The sequence below is a fragment of the Mustela putorius genome, unplaced genomic scaffold, assembly GCF_011764305.1.
Source record: "Mustela putorius furo isolate JIRA1106 unplaced genomic scaffold, ASM1176430v1.1 tig00000095_pilon_pilon_pilon, whole genome shotgun sequence".
NCBI lineage: Eukaryota > Metazoa > Chordata > Mammalia > Carnivora > Mustelidae > Mustela > Mustela putorius.
The window spans coordinates 14837997-14855777 of NW_025421280.1; the positions used below are offsets into that span (position 1 = coordinate 14837997).

At 45.4% G+C, this 17781-nt stretch overlaps 1 protein-coding gene across 4 annotated transcripts in view; it reads right to left on the reverse strand.

Moving 5' to 3' along the window:
- The window catches only part of FLNB (filamin B), a 146505-nt gene that overhangs the window by 59478 nt on the left and 69246 nt on the right, over nt 1–17781 (reverse strand). For all 4 annotated transcript variants that reach the window (XM_004738248.3, XM_004738247.3, XM_004738244.3 and 1 more), the window contains exons 5-11: nt 10352–10470; nt 9449–9526; nt 8122–8284; nt 6935–7132; nt 4220–4357; nt 2589–2715; nt 651–787 (exon numbers count right to left, since the gene is read on the reverse strand). In XM_004738248.3, the coding sequence (XP_004738305.1) occupies nt 651–787; nt 2589–2715; nt 4220–4357; nt 6935–7132; nt 8122–8284; nt 9449–9526; nt 10352–10470 (960 nt within the window). The remainder of the gene's footprint in view (nt 1–650; nt 788–2588; nt 2716–4219; nt 4358–6934; nt 7133–8121; nt 8285–9448; nt 9527–10351; nt 10471–17781) is intronic.

A 17781-nucleotide genomic window follows, 5' to 3' on the forward strand; every position in this document is an offset into this window, starting at 1 on the left:
AGTTTGCTTATTCTTACTACCTGAAACAGTTGGTCATCACCCTATGGCCAGTACTCCTATTTCTGTACATAAGGCTTTGCTGGGACACAGCCACACTCCTTCCCTTACCTCCCCCTTCTCTGGCTGCTTTCATGTAGCCACGGCTGCAGAGGGGAGAATATGGCCCACAAGACTGAAATATTTGCTTTCTGGTCCTTTTTAGAGCAGGTTTGCCGACCACTGTTCTCAAGTGATCCTATATACATCAGAGGTGTGTTTAAAATATACTGTTCCACTCCGAAGAATATTTTTTCTCCAAATTTCAAATTTCAGCCAAATTCATTCATTCATCTAAACTAAGAATCAGTCAACATGATTTGACGAGTGCCTCCTACGTTCCAGGCACTGTTTCAAGCACCATATCCACAGGAAACCTCTACCTTGAGGTTTAGCAGATGGATGAATGAAGAGGCAGAGGGCAACTTGCAGGGCAAGAGGAAAAGGAAAATCGCAATCCCACAGCGGTACCAAGAGTTGGACTTGGGGGGGTCAGGAGGCTGGGGGAAAAGGGGAGCGAGGCTTGGAGGAGGCCCGAGTCTCAGTCTAACACTGGAACCAAGCCTCATGATATCTCAGCCCCCCAGGGCTGCTGGCCGGCTGCTTCCACCTACCCAGAGACCCCACTTCAGAGCCAATGGACTCCACCACGAAGTCCGCCGAACGCCCGACAATTCCGCTGTGGAGGCCAGGGCCCCACGCACGAACTTTCTGCATGCCTGCTTCAGGGCCAACTTGAACCTCAAAGGGGCTAGGAGAAAAGGAACAAAAAGCATTAAAGAAGAGCAAAGAAGGAACTAAATACAGTCATAAGCTATTTTTTTCCACTCCTTTTACCTGGAGTCCCAGTGTCCAGCCAAGCCCTTCCTCCACACAGGTGCACCCACAGCCATTGTTATGTCAACAATATAAGTACTGTGGCTGCCTTGGGGCATTCAGGTGGCCGCTAGGTGGGCTCTCAAAACATCCTGCCTCACACTATCCTTCCCATCATTCACCTTTTGAGTGCAGGGCTCAGCAGACCTCGAGCTCGGGAAAGTAAGAGTGTGCCTGCCTTCCTATATCCTGCTTATATTATATGAATAAGGGGCACCTGGGTGGTGCAGTCGGTTGGGTATCCAACTCGTGGTTTCAGCTCAGGTCATGATCTCAGGGTCCTGGGATGGCGCCCCGCATCAGGCTCCATGCCCAGCACGGACTCTGCTTGAGATTCTCACTCTCCCTCCCCCTTAGCCCCTCCCACCTGTGCTGCCTCTGTCTCTCTAAAGTAAATAAAATCTTTTTTTTTTTTAAGATTTTATTTATTTATTTATTTGACAGAGATCACAAGTAGGCCGAGAGGCAGGCAGAGAGAGAGAGGAAGGGAAGCAGGCTCCCTGCTGAGCAGAGAGCCCGATGTGGGACTCGATCCCAGGACCCTGAGATCATGACCTGAGCCGAAGGCAGAGGCTTTAACCCACTGAGCCACCCAGGTGTCCCTAAAATAAGTAAAATCTTAAAAAGTATCTTGTAAGACAAAAAACTAAGTTGAACAGGCTTTATCTCACACATGAACGAATGAGTTTTTTCTTTTCTTTCTTTTTTTTTTTCAAATGATGAGCTTTAACTTTAGTATAGCAGAATAAAAAAAAGCAAAGGGGATACCTGGCTGGCTCAGTTCGTAGAGCAAGTAGCTCTTAATCTTGGGGTTGTGAGTCTGAACCCCATGTTGGGCATAGATATTGCTTAAATAAAAATACTTAATTTTAAAAAAAGATTTTGTTCATTTATTCATGAGAAACAGAGAGGGAGAGAGGTAGAGGAAGAAACAGACTCCCTGCAGAGTGGGGAACCCAACGTGTTACTCGATCCCAGGACCCTGGAATCACAACCTGAGCCAAAGGCAGATGCTTAATGGACTGCTGCTCAGGCACCCCAACTTTTTTTTTTGAGCTTCATGAGTTTATTTTTCTATTTTTTAAAAAAACTTTTCTAAACAGGCACCCCAGCTTTTTAAAAAAAATCTTTTATTTCTCAAGGTAAATGGAGTTTATTCTTTTCAGTCTAAAAGTGCCCCCAGGAGGGCTGGGGGGAATGAAGAGGGGAGGGTAACTGGGATGCCCACCCACGGGCAAAGCTGTAGACTGCGTCCCTTGGCTCCTGACTGCGCTCACCTAGAGAATTTTAATGTAAACCATGGCAGATTTTACCCCCATGGCATTCCTGAACAGAGGCACACATTGAAAGAAAGAGAATCTTAGTTTATATAAGGGTGTATAGACACACAGCGCATTTGCTCTCTATTACTGCTCCTTCTGACTTCCCTGCCTCCTCCCAGCCCCAGACCGCCAGCATTTGATTTAAAGCAAGGCAACCGAAACCACAGTGCTGTTTTTGAGAACAGGCCAAATGTCCGTGGGCTGCTCTTTAAAAAAAGAAGAAAAAAAAGAAAGAAAAACGTTTTCAACAAAGCAGATCTCTTTCCCTCCTGCAGCCTGGGGAAGCAACCTCCCTGAGCCTGCCTGGAGCCGAGCACGCCCCCAGAGAAGACGCAACTCCGACTGGAGACTCACCTCTTTGGAATGTGGTGTCCCCCCCACGTGATGGCGATGCTGTATTTCCCCGGGGTGCTGGGGTAATACTCGAATGCATAGACTCCATCCAGAAAGCCTTTCTGTTTCACCAGCTCCTCCAGGCCCTCTGTGGGAAGAAAACACACCATTTTTCCAAAGCAATTCCAGGCTCCCAACAAGAATCCAAAAGACAAGAACAGAAAGATAGCAATATCCACAAGATGTAAGCCATAGAGGGAAATGGGCTGCCTCAGAATGCGACCCCCTCAAAACTTGGGAGATTAATCCAAGCCTAAAAATAGACCCATCTCTGCTTCTAAGTGTGGGGAAAAGGAAGATTTCCCACCTTAACCAGCTTTCGAAAGCTCAGAGAACCTTCTACAGAGGTGGGGGCCAACAGGTCCTTGACCTCCTAGTCGTATCTTAATTTTTCCTAATGATCATCGCTAGCTGTCTTAGCCTCTCATGAAATGGTCGAGGGACACTGAGCCCTTACAAGTATTTGGCATGGGTTTCTGCTTACTGTCCTGGCATATCTTTCAGCAGCAGTAAGAAAGCTCCTGCACGCTATCTACAAGAGAACAGGTTTCAGATGCTGTACCACAAACTCCAGGTTCAGCCATCAGGTAGAAACTTGTTTTATGTTGTGCCCTGAGGTTTGGCTGGGAAAGCCACTTAGCCAAGCGAGAATCCAAGGTCGGGGGAGGGGGGGGGAAGCCTCCTTGGCTCCTGTAGCAACAAGCCAGCAGGGAGGGCAGCCCCAGAGCAACTTGGCTCCAGGTCTGGGCAGTCTAGAACCTTGGCCACCCTTCGAACACAGCCTTCCCCACAGCTTGGTGCTCTGTGATCAAATATTAACTTTCTGGAGCTCAGAGCACTCCTGCCCCAGCCCGTTGAAGATAGAGAGGATGGGAGCAACACAGAGACCACGCACATTCCCACAAGGCAGAAACCCATGGAGGGCTGCTATGCCTACAGCCAGAAATGCTGGGGCAAACGCGCGGACGGAGCAGATCTTCGTCCTCGTGTCTGCGGTCTCCTTTCCCGAAAAGGGAAGAAGAAGGAGCTGCAGAGTGCAACCCACCCCTCCACGATCAGCATTTATCTACAAAGAAAACTTAATCTCAGGGAATTTGATTTTCCTTCTATAAGCACTGATCACAGTAATTAGGTACTTGGCATAATTTCATAGTCTATAAAATGTAACCTGGAGTGGAAAAATTACTGGCTTTGGAGACTGTGCTTGCATTCCAGCTCAGATGCTTACAAGCTGTGTGACCTTGGGCAAGACCCCTCCTCTCGAGCCCACGTTTCCTCAAATAAAAAGTAAGCCACTTCAGGTTGTCGCTCCAAGGACAGCACTTTCCAAACTCCATTACATCACTGCTTTTTCGATTCCCAGAAGCCTTAAAATGGGGAGGCTGTCAAGCTACCACTGGTCCCACTGCACCCAGGGCAGACGTTACTAATCAATCCCTGCCTCCTTCCCCCATGGAGCTCAGGGCACCTCAATTCTTTTATACCATTCTCTCTGGGATCGATCACAACTGCCTGTGGCATGAAATCCATACACCAGGGCTGCAAAGCTGGCCCAGGTCACACCTGAGACGGGGAAACAAAGGAGCACTTACTAGGACCCTTCACAGTGACAGCGAGTTCCCCGCTTCCAGCAGCCTTGGTATCAACCTTGAAGTCTGCAGTCTCCCGGATGCGGATACCTTTGGGCTGCAAGCCTCGGCCACTGGCCCGGCAGGCGTTTGGACTACAGGCTGCAAACAGAGTTTTGACATCAATTCAACCTTTCATTCGTTCGAGTTGAGCAAGCCAAGGTAACCTGGAGCCACCCGCCAAGAAAATGTTTGCTCTGCACAGAGAATCTGCAGCAGCTGCCCAAGGCCAAGGGTCCTGTTCAGGGAGCACACCAGGCTAGCAAATAAGGACACAACATAACTTTGTCCAGCCACACTGGGGTGGGGGGGCTGGGGGGTGACTTTGGCAAAGAAAGGAGGAGAAGCACAGCCTGCATTCACTGTGCTCCTGGAACCCGCTGAATCCTGGCGTTTATCCTCTCGGTGGTGAAGGAGAGTTAAATCTCATTTCCGCACTCAAGGGCCCAGTAATTGGGAAGACCCAATTTTTTCAAGTCTACTTGGAAAATGTAGCACTTGAAAACATCTGACCGCGTTCCAAACTTTGGATCGGCCATTTTTAAAAGCCAAAATGTGATCATCTTTCGCATGGAGAGCCAGGGGATAGCTCAAAAAGGAACCCATTCGACACCCCCTCAGCCAAGGCAGACAAACATTTTACTGCTGTCAGCAGGTAATCGGAATGTGGGTGGCTATAAATACAACAATTAGCAATAAACACCCCTCCTCATTTGGTTTCTGGATCTAGTTTAAAAAACTAAAGTCAGAAGTCTAAAAATTAAGGACCGAAGTAGCTTCTAATAATTTCTTACATGAGAGGTCCAAAAAATGACCATTCCAGGGAGGTCATCAGAAGGCTAATAAAACACATCCCTGTACCCTAGGAATTCTTTGCCAACATAGAAGACCTTTTTAAGTACAGAAATGAGAAAGCGGGGGTAAAATGTCATGTTGTTGACTAGCTTTTCTTTTCTAAATTTAGCAATGCACATTTGACAGTTTTCTCTATGCCAGGAGTGGGATCACAGACTCCAAAGGATGAAACTCTTTACTCCATAGAAGGAAGATAATGCCTCCTCTGGTCCCCCCCTCCCTACAACGTCCTCAGCTGGCTGCTTGGCAGAGAACTATTTCTGGAAGAGACGGACCCACACTCTAGGAGTCAGAGAAGATTTTAGGTGGTTTGTAGGCGAATATAAGTTGATGGCCACATTTTATGGCAAGTGACATTAGTTTTCCATTGTGAAAGGGGGATGAAGATTCTTTTTAATATAAAATCAGTTAAGTAGGAGAAGTACGTCAAAAGAAAAACCCAATCAATTAAATTCTAAACAGTACAAGTGACAAATGGACAACGCAAGAGATGAAAAGCATCATCCATTGAGTGAGAGGAAGTCAGAGAACAGTATCAGAACAGGAAAGCTGTTAAAAAAATGCTTTCTTGCGTTATGTCAAAGAGAGTTTTGTTTATGAATATGTTGGGTTGGTTTTTTTTTGTCAAAAGGAGAAAAGTTGATCATACCAGAAATAAGTCACAACAGGATGACAGGACTTCCCGTGGAGGGTTTTAATGTGCCTTAAAAAAAAACAACCACTCATGGAAATTCTGAACATGGGTATTAGTCTCAACATCAAAAGGGTAACTGCTCAGTTCATATAAACATGAAATGGAGCTGAAGGAAACCACTGAATTATCTACCACTTTGAGATGTTTTAGACAAGTTTCAATGTAATGAGTGGGCTTGGGGTCCAGCTGGCCAAGTGATGCTGACGTGTATACTGTCATGTCCTGAGGGCACCAAGAGCACGGGCCCAAGGTGACGTGTGCGGGAAGCATGGGAACTGGGAGGAAAGTCCCACTCAACCAGCCCTTACCCAGCGAGGAGCCTCTGGCCCAGTGCTCTCAGTTAGGAAGCCAACAGCTTTGGGGTCCAGGCTGACCCAGAGGCAGGATTCAGAAGAGGAAGCCAGCTCTACAGACGCAGAGACAGAGGACAGAACAGGGAAAGGCAAGTATTGGTTAGAAAAGGCAGCAGAGTTGGAAAACAAAACAAAACAAAAAGAACAACCAAGTCAGAAGGAAAAGAAGTCTAACATTAGAGAAAAAAATGCATGCTCTGGCTGCAGAAGGGGTTTAGCAGCAGGGTTAAGGGGTTGACAGAGACCTGGGTTCTCCTTGTGTACAGATGCCTGGTCTGTACTCACTGATGCCCTAATGTCATCTTAGCCTTGGTGTCTCCACCTGCAAATTGGAGAGGACCCCAGCACCTGGAACATGCTGACTGGGGTGACAGTTACATGCTGTGGTGCTGAGCACACGGCAGCCAGTAAAGGCCAAGCAGCGGGAGCCATGGGGCTGTCCCACAGCTGCTGACTTCAGCCACAGGGACCAATGGCCTACACAGTCTCAGTCCTGCAGCTCTCAGTGAGGACAACTCTCCTGTATGAGTATTTTGGGGAGGATTCAGTCAGTTAATACAAGTGAAGCACTTGGGTCATTGCTTGGCTCACAGGAAGATATCAGTATGACTACCTTGAGGACAAAGCAAGCCACTTCCCACTGCAGGGGCCCTGGCAGAAAGGGGACAGGTGCAATCCCATCATGGCCCCCACTCTTCTCCTGGCCTCAGAGCTCAGCTGTGAGCACAGTCAGCCTCAAGGCCAGAAGCAGGGATAGCTGGCCACCCCAGCACTCACCTTCCCCAACCTGCACGACGAAGGGACTCTTGGGAATGGTGTCCCCCGCAAAGGAGACCTTGACCACGTGCGGGCCGGGCTGCACTGGTTTGTACACACACCGATACACCTGGTTTCCTTTGTCTTCCACCAGCAATTCCACAGTGTTCTTCCCCTGGGGATCCTCCACCTCAACACCAATGTCCCCCACACCAGCACCTGGAATAAAACAAGCACTCCAGGAGCCCCAGTCACCTTCTCAGAACACTCGCTGCAGATCAGCACAGGTGCAAAGTGCAGACGGGAGGAGACAGGCACTTAGAAGGTCCACACCGAGATGCTAACAACTGTTTTCTGGTTTGGCCAGGAGGGTCATTAACTTTCTTTTTTCCCCCATTCTCTATTTTTAAAATTTCCTACATTGAAGAAAGGTGACATTTCATGAAATGTATCATTAAAAAAAAAGTGTGTGTATGTGTGGTATGTGTGTGTGTATCTAAACTGTTCTATCATTCTTCTCCTCACCCCCAAACCTGGTATAGAATTTGGTCTAGTAGAGATTTTTTTTTTTAATCTTATTTATTTATTAGAGAGAGAGGTAGAAGCAGATGACTCCCAGCTGAGCAAGGAGCCTGACATGGGGCTTGATCCCAGGATTCTGGGATCATGACCTGAGCCACAGGCAGATGCTTAATCAAATAAGCCTCCCAGGTGCCCTTAGTAGAGGATTCTTAAAACTTAGTTTCTTTGGAATAGTTATTTAGCTAAGGCAGAAATGTATACAGAAATCGATGGATTATTAATAATCAAACCCAAGCTTGAGTGTTAAGATCAAAGAAAAGCTGGTTTGGGGGGAGCACTTGGGTCGCTTAGTCAGTTAAGCATCTGCCTTGGGCTCAGGTTATGATCCCAAGGGTCCTGGGATTGAACCCCACGTTGGACTCTCTGCTCAGCAGGCAGCCTGCTTCTCCCTGTCCCTCTGCCTGCCGCTCCCTCTGCTTTTGCTCTGTCAAATAAATAAATAAAATCTTTAAAAAAAAAAAAAAAGGTAAGCTGGTTTTGAAAATCTATAAATATAACCAGTACACTTGAAAAAGGGCATGTTTGTTGGCAGTGACTTGATTTAAAATATAAAAGGTCAGGCATCCCAAGCTCTGGGGTCCCCGAGGATCACCTAAGGCTCTGGAAGAAAGCCTGACCCACAATACCTGCTGTGTAGATATCGAAGTAGGTGGGCTTATTGGCAATGTTTCCGGCAGCTTCCAAGCCTGGGCCTTTTGCGGTGACTTTACTGGCATCTCCCTGTGCCTTGTCGACATTCACTTCAAATGGGCTCTTGGAGATGTGCTGTCCTGCAAAGAGGACTGTAACCTACAAGTTGAAAGACAGATGCAGTATCATCACTGCTCCCTGCCCAGGGAGACCCCACGTCAAGCCACATGCACGGACGATTTCCTCTTCCATCCTCCTAACTCTCCACACAAAGGTGGCTGTGAACAGAAGCCCTACTTAGCCGGAGTGGGGTCTCCACCTGGCTCCATCCACCACACGGCTGGGCCTTGGGACATCACGTCTTTTACTGAACTAAAAATGCTTACATTGGATACAGGTGGCCTCTGTGAACAGGAGGCGAACCAACACTTCTAACTGAACCGGCAGACACTGGATCCTTTAAGACAGTTGCAGAAGGGGCCACGCTCTCCCCACACACCCCGCCCCGCACCACCGAAGATAAGGCACAGTTCCAGGATTTCAAACTTATAGTCAAAATATCTTTCAAGGGACCAAGATCACTCACATGAGAAACAGTATAGATTTTCATTTAAAATTTGAGTCAGTTCTCATCTTTTAAATTTTAAGGGGTATGGAGTTGGATTTCATATGAACTGAACAAAATAATTATATCATACATGTTCCCTTTAGGACTTTTTTTTCCCCCAAAATTCCTGATGTCCTAAGGGTACAAGAAAAACTGACAGTCAGGATTCCAGGTGACTTCACTAAAGGCCAAGGTAGTAGTAGGTATGATCTAGGTCTCAAAATATTGGCATGGTACACAACGATTGACCTATGTGTGCTGTTGAAGACTTTCTTTTAGGGAAAGCTATACTCTTGGATCACCCTACTCTCTTGCAAGACTCCCTGGACTTCTGTCCTATAGGCCAACTAGACACTACTCAACAGAACTCAAAATGTTGCTGAGACAAAGGACCTCGGGGTTAGACCCCCATCATTCCTCCAGGTGCATAACAGGGCCATTGGACTATACTCAGCTGGCTCTCAAGCTTCAATATGGAGAGACCCTCCAGAGCACCCCACGGGGGATACTCAAGAAAGCATTGAAGACAAAGAATCCATAGGATCTATGGTCCAGGCATGTAGCTACAACCATTTGTTACCCAGATGGGAGTTGAAAACCACCTTACACTGCGAAGAACTGAGCAGCATTCAACCTTCCTAAGATACCCTCTCACATACACAGTGATGCAAGCCTAGAAGAGCAATCCAAGCAATGGCCATGACACCTCATCTTACTTTGTGCAACCCAGTGACCTTGGGCAGATACTCCACAGAATATGTCTTGTTCTTGTCACTATCAGGGGTCACTTGTGCCTAGGACAGAAAATGAACAATAGTTAGAGAAGGTGCTGGGTGTGAGTAAAAGTACGCTGTGCCAGCCAAGGCCCTGCAGTGAGCTGCCAGGTCGGGCGCTGTCCTGGCTCTCTCCTGCTCCATTGCTGCTGAAGGATGCCCCAGGAAAGCAGCAGCTGAAAGTCACAGAAACAAAGTCACATGGCACAAATGTATAACCACGTCACAACTCCCCACTGTCTTAGGGCTGGAACTCAGCAGATGAGAAGGACCATAAAGCCAGTCACTTCAACCTTTAGTGGCTCAATAATTATGAAGAGCTTATGAAAGACCAGGCCTGGTGTCAGGAACCAAAAATAAAACAAATCAAGCATAATCCCTGCCCCAGTGGGGGAAATAGACCACATTCCAGTAAACAAAATTTCAGATGGTACTAGGCACTAGGAATAAGTCTTAAGAAGATAAGAAGGAGGAATGCATGTGCAAAGGCCCTGAGGGAGGAACCAAGTATAGTCAGCCTGGGAAGAGAGGAGAGCATCAGTTTTGTTATTGTTATTTCAGTCATCGGCCTCTAAAACCTCAATTCACAAGGCCTTTGCTAAATCCAAAGAATCCTTTATTTTATTAAACATTGTTAAAAAAAAAAAAACAAAACAAAACACTGTGTCCTTGGGTATCAATTTCAATTACCTTTCAAGGCACAGTCCTTGGGCAGTTACTCTGACTACTCTAAGCCTTAGGATCCAATTTTTACTGTGAGGTTTAATGAGGAAAATGGAAAGCACAGACCCCGGGCCTGCCACAAGCCCCCAGAGCTCCATGGAATGGCAGCATCTTTCAACCTACCTCCTCTTTGTTCCCTTCTGGGTCCTCAACAAACACCATCACGTCTCCTTGCCCAGCACTGATGGTGTCCACAGTGAACTTGGCTGGCTGCTTCACCATGTTTCCTGTAGGCTCAATTCCTGCCAGGTTGACACAAGAACATTACAAGCTGCACAGAGGGCCTTGACAAAGACCATTACTCACCATGTTTCTTTCAGGGAACTGAGAGAAGGGACCCAGCCCTGCAGCTGCCCTGTGGGAGACAGGGACACCTGGGACAGGATTATCGAACAGGTTGAGAGCCCTAAATTTGTCCTTGTTATTTAATTTAATTTAGTTTTTTTTAAGTAGGCTCCATACCCAGTACAGAGCCCAGTGCAGGTCTTGAACTCACGACCTTGAGACCAAGACCTGAGCTGAGATCAAGAGTCAGGTGCTGGGGCGCCTGGGTGGCTCAGTGGGTTAAGCCGCTGCCTTCGGCTCAGGTCATGATCTCAAGGTCCTGGGATCGAGTCCCGCATCGGGCTCTCTGCTCAGCAGGGAGCCTGCTTCCCTCTCTCTCTCTCTGCCTGCCTCTCCATCTACTTGTGATTTCTCTCTGTCAAATAAATAAATAAAATCTTTAAAAAAAAAAAAAAAAGAGTCAGGTGCTTAACTGACTAAGCCACCCTGGCACTCCTGCCCTTGTTATTTCAGCGATATCGGATTCTGGAATATTCAGGCACTTCAGTCAGAAGTTTATAAAACTGCGAAAAATGATGCAGTAATCATCAGTGGGGTTTGCCCCAAGGGAGGTAACACAGGGGAAGGAGGCATGAGGTGTGGGAGAAGGGCTCGTTTTTCATTAAAGACCATTTTCTATTACTTGAAATGCTTAAAAATGGCCTTGGATCAATATTTTTTTTTTAAGATTTTTTTTTCTTAAATTTATTTGTCAGAGAGAGAGCGAGCAAGAGTGAGCAAAGGCAGATAGAGTGGAAGGCAGAGTCAGAGGGAGAAGCAGGCTCCCCGAGGAGCAAGGAGCCCGATGTGGGACTTGATCCCAGGACGCTGGGATCATGACCTGAGCCGAAGGCAGCTGCTTAACCAACTGAGCCACCCAGGCGTCCCTGGATCAATATTTTTAAATTACACTATTCATTTTGAGCTGACTGAGCAAATTACTTTGAGATACTCACATGCAGGTGAAAGAAGTAATTTCCTTTATACGGTTCCCCAAGGTTACCTTGTACAAAACCCTAGTACAGTATCCCAAGGATCCTGGCCTTGACACCGTCAGGACACAGAACATTTCCAACACCACAGGGATCCCTCATGCTAGCCTATAGCCATACACATTCCCTCCCCACCCTACCCTCTCCTTACCCCAATAACTCCTAATCCGTTCTCTATCTCCACAATTTTATCACTTCTAGAATGTTACATAAATGGAATCACATCATGCAACCTTTTCAGTTGGTATTTTCCACTAAGTATAATCTTTTGGAGGGTTCACCCAGATGGGTGCCTCTAGCAATAGTTTTTCTTTTATTGCATATTCCATGATACGAATGTAGCACCATATGTTTAACCATTCACCCACTGAAGGACATCTGGGTTGTTTCCAGTTGTCTATTACTGATAAAGCTGCTATAAACATTACTGTACAAGGCTGTGTCTGACCCCAAGATTTCATTCCTCTGGGATAAATTCCAGGGGGTACAACTGCTGGGTGGCATGGTAGTTGCACATTTAGTTCTTTTATTTTTTTAAAAGATTTTATTTATTTGACAGACAGAGATCACAAGCAGGCAGAGAGGCAGGCAGAGAAAGAGGAAGGGAAGCGGGCTCCCCGCTGAGCAGAGAGCTGGATGTGGGGCTCGATCCCAGGACCCTTGGGATCATGACCTGAGCTGAAGGCAGAGGCTTTAACTCACTGAGCCACCCAGGCACCCCTGTTTAGTTCTTTTAAAGAAACTGCCCAACTGTGTTCTCAAGAGGCTGCATTCCCACCAGCAATGGATGAATGATCTGGATCTGCTTTCTCTGCATCTTTGCCAGCATCCTGTATTATCACTACTTTCTATTTTAGCCATTCTGATAGATGTGTAGTGATTTATTGAAAAAAAAATTTTTTTAAAGATTTTATTTGACAGAGAGAGAGCAACAAGCAGGGGGAGTAGCAGAGGGAGAGGGAGAGGGAGAAGCAGGCTCCCCGATCAGCAGGGAACCCTATGTGGGATTTGATCGCAAGATCCCAGGATCATGACCTGAGCAAAAGGTAGCCATTTAACTGACAGAGCCACCCAGGCGCCCCGGATGTGTAGTGATTTTAATTTGTATTTTTCTTATGGCCAATAACACTGAACATCTTTTCATGTGCTTCTTTGCCATTTGTATACCCTCTTCTGGGAAATGCCTGTTAGCATCTTTTGCCTATCTTCTAATTGGATTTTTTTTACCTACTGAGTTTTGAGCATTCCTTATATATTCTAGATACTAGTTCTTCTTTGGATAAAGTGGCTCTCAAATATTTTCTCCCAGTCTTAACCTTGTCTTTTCATCCTCTTAACTACAAAGAGTTTTAAATTGCTTTAAAAAGTTTGAGAGCGTGAAATTCAACTGTTGTCTCACTAGGATTTTGAGTTCCATTTGAGGTGGTGTCAAGGTGGCCTGAGGGGTGAAGGCTGCGGTCTCTTGTCTTGCAAGAAGAGCAAGGTGGCCAAGTAGTACACCTTCACTGTGAGAAAGCAGTCCAATCCTCCTCTGCCAGGCCATGCTTCGGGGCACACTGAGGGACAGACCATGCTTCATGACATTTTTTTATGTTCTTAATTTTGGTGAAGACCAACACTGTATTTTTCCCTTAGGGATCATGCTTCGGTGTCAAATCAAAGAACTCTTGGTCTTGTCCTAGATCCCAAAGAATGTCTTCTATGTTGTTGATTTTCTGAAGAAGTTTATAGTAGGATACGGTCCACTTTGGGTGAGTTTTTCTAGAAGGTGTGAAACTTACTGTTTCTTTTCCTTTTTTTTCTTTCCTTGGCCCAACTGCTCTGGAACCATGCATGGAAAAGGCTCTCTCCCCACCCCGCAACAACTTTTGCACCTCTAGTGATGATCAGTTTGCACAGCTGCAAACAGTTCTGGATTCTGTTCCGTTGATCCTTGTGTCTTTCTACCAATATCACATGGTCTTAATTGGTATGCCTTGATGAGTCCTAAACTCAGGTACACTAACTCCTCCCACATTTTTCTTCTTTTTCAAAAAATCACTTTCCCTACTGTAGTTTCTTTGCCTTGCCATATATGATTGATTGGTTGACTGATTTTATTTTTTCCATATATGCTTTAAATAATAATCTTTTCTGTATCTGTGAAGAATCTGGCTGGAATTTTAATAGAAACTATGTTAAACCTAAATGACAATTTGGGGGAAACTGCCACTTTACTCTCTGACTTTTTTTTTTTTTAAAGATTTTATTTATTTATTTGACAGAGAGAGAGCACAAGTAGGCAGAGAGAGAGGAGGAAGCAGGCTCCCCGCTGAGCAGAGAGCCCGATGCGGGACTCGATCCCAGGACCCTGAGATCATGACCTGAGCCGAAGGCAGCGGCTCAACCTACTGAGCCACCCAGGCGCCCCTCTCTGACTTTTTCAATCTATAAAAACAGTACGTCTCTTCATTTATGTAGGTCTTTTCTTTGATATCTTATGTTTTTTGTAGTTCTCAGCATAAAAAGTCTTACACATTTTATTACATTTACACCTATTTCTCAATCTTCTGACTGACTGTCAATGATATGGCATTTTTGAATTTTGATGTCCTCATGTTCATTGTGGTAAGTCTGTATGACTGACATCAGAGCATACAGAAGTACAACTGATTTTTGTACGCCAACTTTATAACCTGAGACCTTGCTGAATTCACTTATCCAAGGAGAGTTTTGGGGCTTTGTTGTATTTGATCTTCTTTTGTTATAGATTTTTCAGGAATTCCTACACAGACAATTAAGTCATCTATAAACAGGGACAGCTTTATTCTCACTTTCCAATATGTGTGTCTTTTATTTCCTTCGCTTGCCTGACTGCACTCACTAAAACTTGCATCATGTTGTTGAATGGTGGTTAAGCATGGACATCCTTGTCCTAGTCCCACTCTTAGGGGGCACACTCAGTCTTTTACCATTAATTATCATGGTAGATGTTGACTTGTGGTAGCTACTCTGGATCAAATTTTCTGAGTTCTTATCATGGTTGCCTGTTGACTTTGGTCAGATGCTTTTTCTGTACCAATTGATGTGATCATGTGATTTTCCTTTTTTAGCCTGTTAAGGTAGTAGGTTGTTTTCACTGGTTTTCCAATAGTGTGCCAGCCTTGCATTCATGGAATAAACTCTGCTTGGTCATGATGAAGAATTATTTTCATATATTGCTAAACTCTATTTGCAACTATTCTGCTGTATGCTTTTCTTTTTTTATTTTTTAAGATTCCGAGTAATCTCTACACCCAACATGAGGCTCCAACTTATAACCCCAAGATCAACAGTCGCATGCTCTACTGAATAAACCCACCACATGCCCCTATAGTTTTGTATCTATATTCACAAGGATATTGATCTGTAGCTTTTTTGCGGTGGGGGAATCACCTTTCTCTGATTTTTAGAGCAACACTGGCTTCATAAAATGAACTGGAAAAAAATAATAAAATAAAAAAATAAAATGAATTGGAAAGTGTTCCCTCCTCATACGTTCTGGAAGAGATTGCATAGAATTGGTGTTAATTCTTCTCTAAATGTTTGCTAAAATTCTCCAGTAAAACCACCAGGGCTTGAGATTTCTTTTCCAAGGGCTTTTAAACTATAAACTTGATTCTTTAATGGTTTCAGGGCCACTCATCTTTAATGGTTTCAGGGCCATTTCATCTTGGATGAGTTTTGGAAGTTTGTGTTTTTTCTGCAAAACATCTATGGTTGTTATACCTATTTTTTTTATACCATGTTCTTTCTTCCTATAATTCAAAGATTGCTTTTTTCCTTGTTCCCCTGCTGTCTAAGATGTAGCTTGGTGTGGATTACTTATTTTTTGGTGGCAGTAGGTAGGTAGGGGTTTTATCCTGTTTGGGTTTAGCTCAGCTTCTTGACTCTGTAAGTTTATGTCTTTTGCCAAAAGTGGAAGTTCTCTGCCAAATTTGGAAGTTTTCAGCCATTATTTCTTTGGGAGTTTTCAGCCCTGCCCTCTTTTTCCTCTCCTCTGGGTCCCCTGTGACATGAATGTTAGATGTTTTGTTATTGTCCCATAAGTCCCTGAGACTTTGCTTGTTTCTTTGGTTTTTCAGTCCACTTGCTCTGTCATTCAGATGGGGCAATTTTTATTCTCTTTTTGTCCAGGTCATGGATTCTTTCTCTGTCCTTCCATTCTACTATGGAACTCATCCCCTGAGTTTTTATTTGAGTTAGTTCATTTTTCAGTTCTAAAAGCTTCACTTGGTGCTTCTTTATATCTTCTATTTCTTTGCTGAGACAGTCTATGTCCTTGCTGAGCTTTTCAATTTTTTGCTTGCTTGACATAGAGTTGTAAGCGCTTGTTGAAGCCTTTTTATAACAGCCACACTAAATCTTTATCAAATAATTCTAACAGTTGTATCATCTCAGCGTTGGCATCAATGGCCTGCCTTTTTTCATTCAGTTTGATATCTTCCTGGTTCCTGGTGTGATGAGTGATTTTTTTAAAAAAACTGGGTATTATGTTATGTTATAAAACCTGAGTTTTATTTAAATGTTCTGTTTCAGATGCCTTTTATAATGCTGATACATCAGGGGAAGGGAGAGTGCATGCCTTGTTAGTGTCAATGCGGGGAGGAAGTCCAGGTTCCCTATTCAACCTCCACTGACACTCGAAATGAGGGGGGCTCCTCATTACTGCAGGTGGAAGTGGGAGATCCAGCTCCCCACTGGGCTTCCATCTGTGGGTGAAAGGGGTAGGAGCGCCTCATTGCTACTGATATCGTCTACTGACATCTCCTTACCGCTAGACTGTGGTCAGAGTCTAGGCTCCCCACCTGGCTCTTACTGGTCTAAGTGGGGTCTGAGAGGTCACAGTTTTTCCTGGGATGCTTGGTTATAGAAGAGCAGTTAGTGTCTCACAGGCTTCTGTCCTGCGAGGCTGCCCTTTCTTGTCCCTCTGGCCAGAGAGAGCAGGCATTTGTTTTTGCCTTTTGTGTTTCAGGTACGTGGCTTCCCCACACCCAGTCTGATATACAGCGGGGGAAGTAAGCCCAGGGAACTCACTACTTTGTCAGCCCCTGGGGCCTGAGATCTGGAACCCATTTCTCCTATTCCCTTTCAGAGTCTCCTTATGTTTATCTTATATAAAATGCCCAGGAATTTTGTACTCAGCAGAGGCAATTAGGAAAAGTATTTCTACTCTATCATCCCAGAAGAAGAAGTTCAAGGAGTCCTATTTTAAAAGTTATTTTCATGGGGTGGCTCAGTTGGTTCAGCATCCGTCTTCAGCTCAGGTCATGATCTCAGGGGCCTGGGATCAAGCCCCACATATGGGAGGGTTCCCTGCCCAGTGGGCAGTCTGCTTCTCCCTCTGACCCCCTGCTCCCACTCCTGCGCATGTGCTCTCCCTCACTCCCATGCTCTCACTCCGCTATACAGACACAGAGAAGGGTCTACTGAAGCCCCAGGTACCTATCACCTCGACGCCACAACTCATGGCCAGTCCTGCTTTACATCTTCACCCCTACCTCTCCCCTCCTCCTGTACTATTTTTGGTACAAACCTCACATCTTTATTTTTTAAAGATTTACTTTAGAGGATGGCGGGAGGGGCAGGGGAAGAGAATCTTTAAGCAGACTCCCTGCTGATCCTGGAGCCTGATGCGGGGCTCCATCTCATGACCCTGAGATAACAACCTGAGCTGAAAGCAAGAGTTAGACCCTCAACTGACTGAGCCACCCAGGTGCCCGTAGACCTCCTATCTTTAACCTATAATCATTCACCATGTATCTTTAAGAGATGTTTCTAGAATATCCACATCAAAAAAAATTATTAATTCCTTAAAACCATCAAATATTCAGTGTTCCTATTCCCTAGGACCCCTCACAAGGAAGGGTGCTCGTGGCGGGCTCTGCAGTGAATGCTTCACAGAACATGGGTTTTAGTAAAGCTTTCTGCTTAGCTCACAGAGGCATGCTTTCAACACACCTCACCTGCAAGCGAGCCCCCCACAAGGATCTGCTTGTGGCTGTAGGTCTGCCTCACTCCAGCCCTCCCCATCCTTTCAGGGAACGGGTCTCAGAAAGCAGATCTGCAAGTGCCAACCAGCCGCTAACTGTAATCTGGCTGCCGTCCAAAAGATAAAACTTAGAAAACCTCTCAATCCTTTCAGAAACTAGAGGATGAGGTGTGCTCTATGCTCTTTGGTTCAGTTGGCAAAAATGAAGCAACTGTGGCCACACGAGA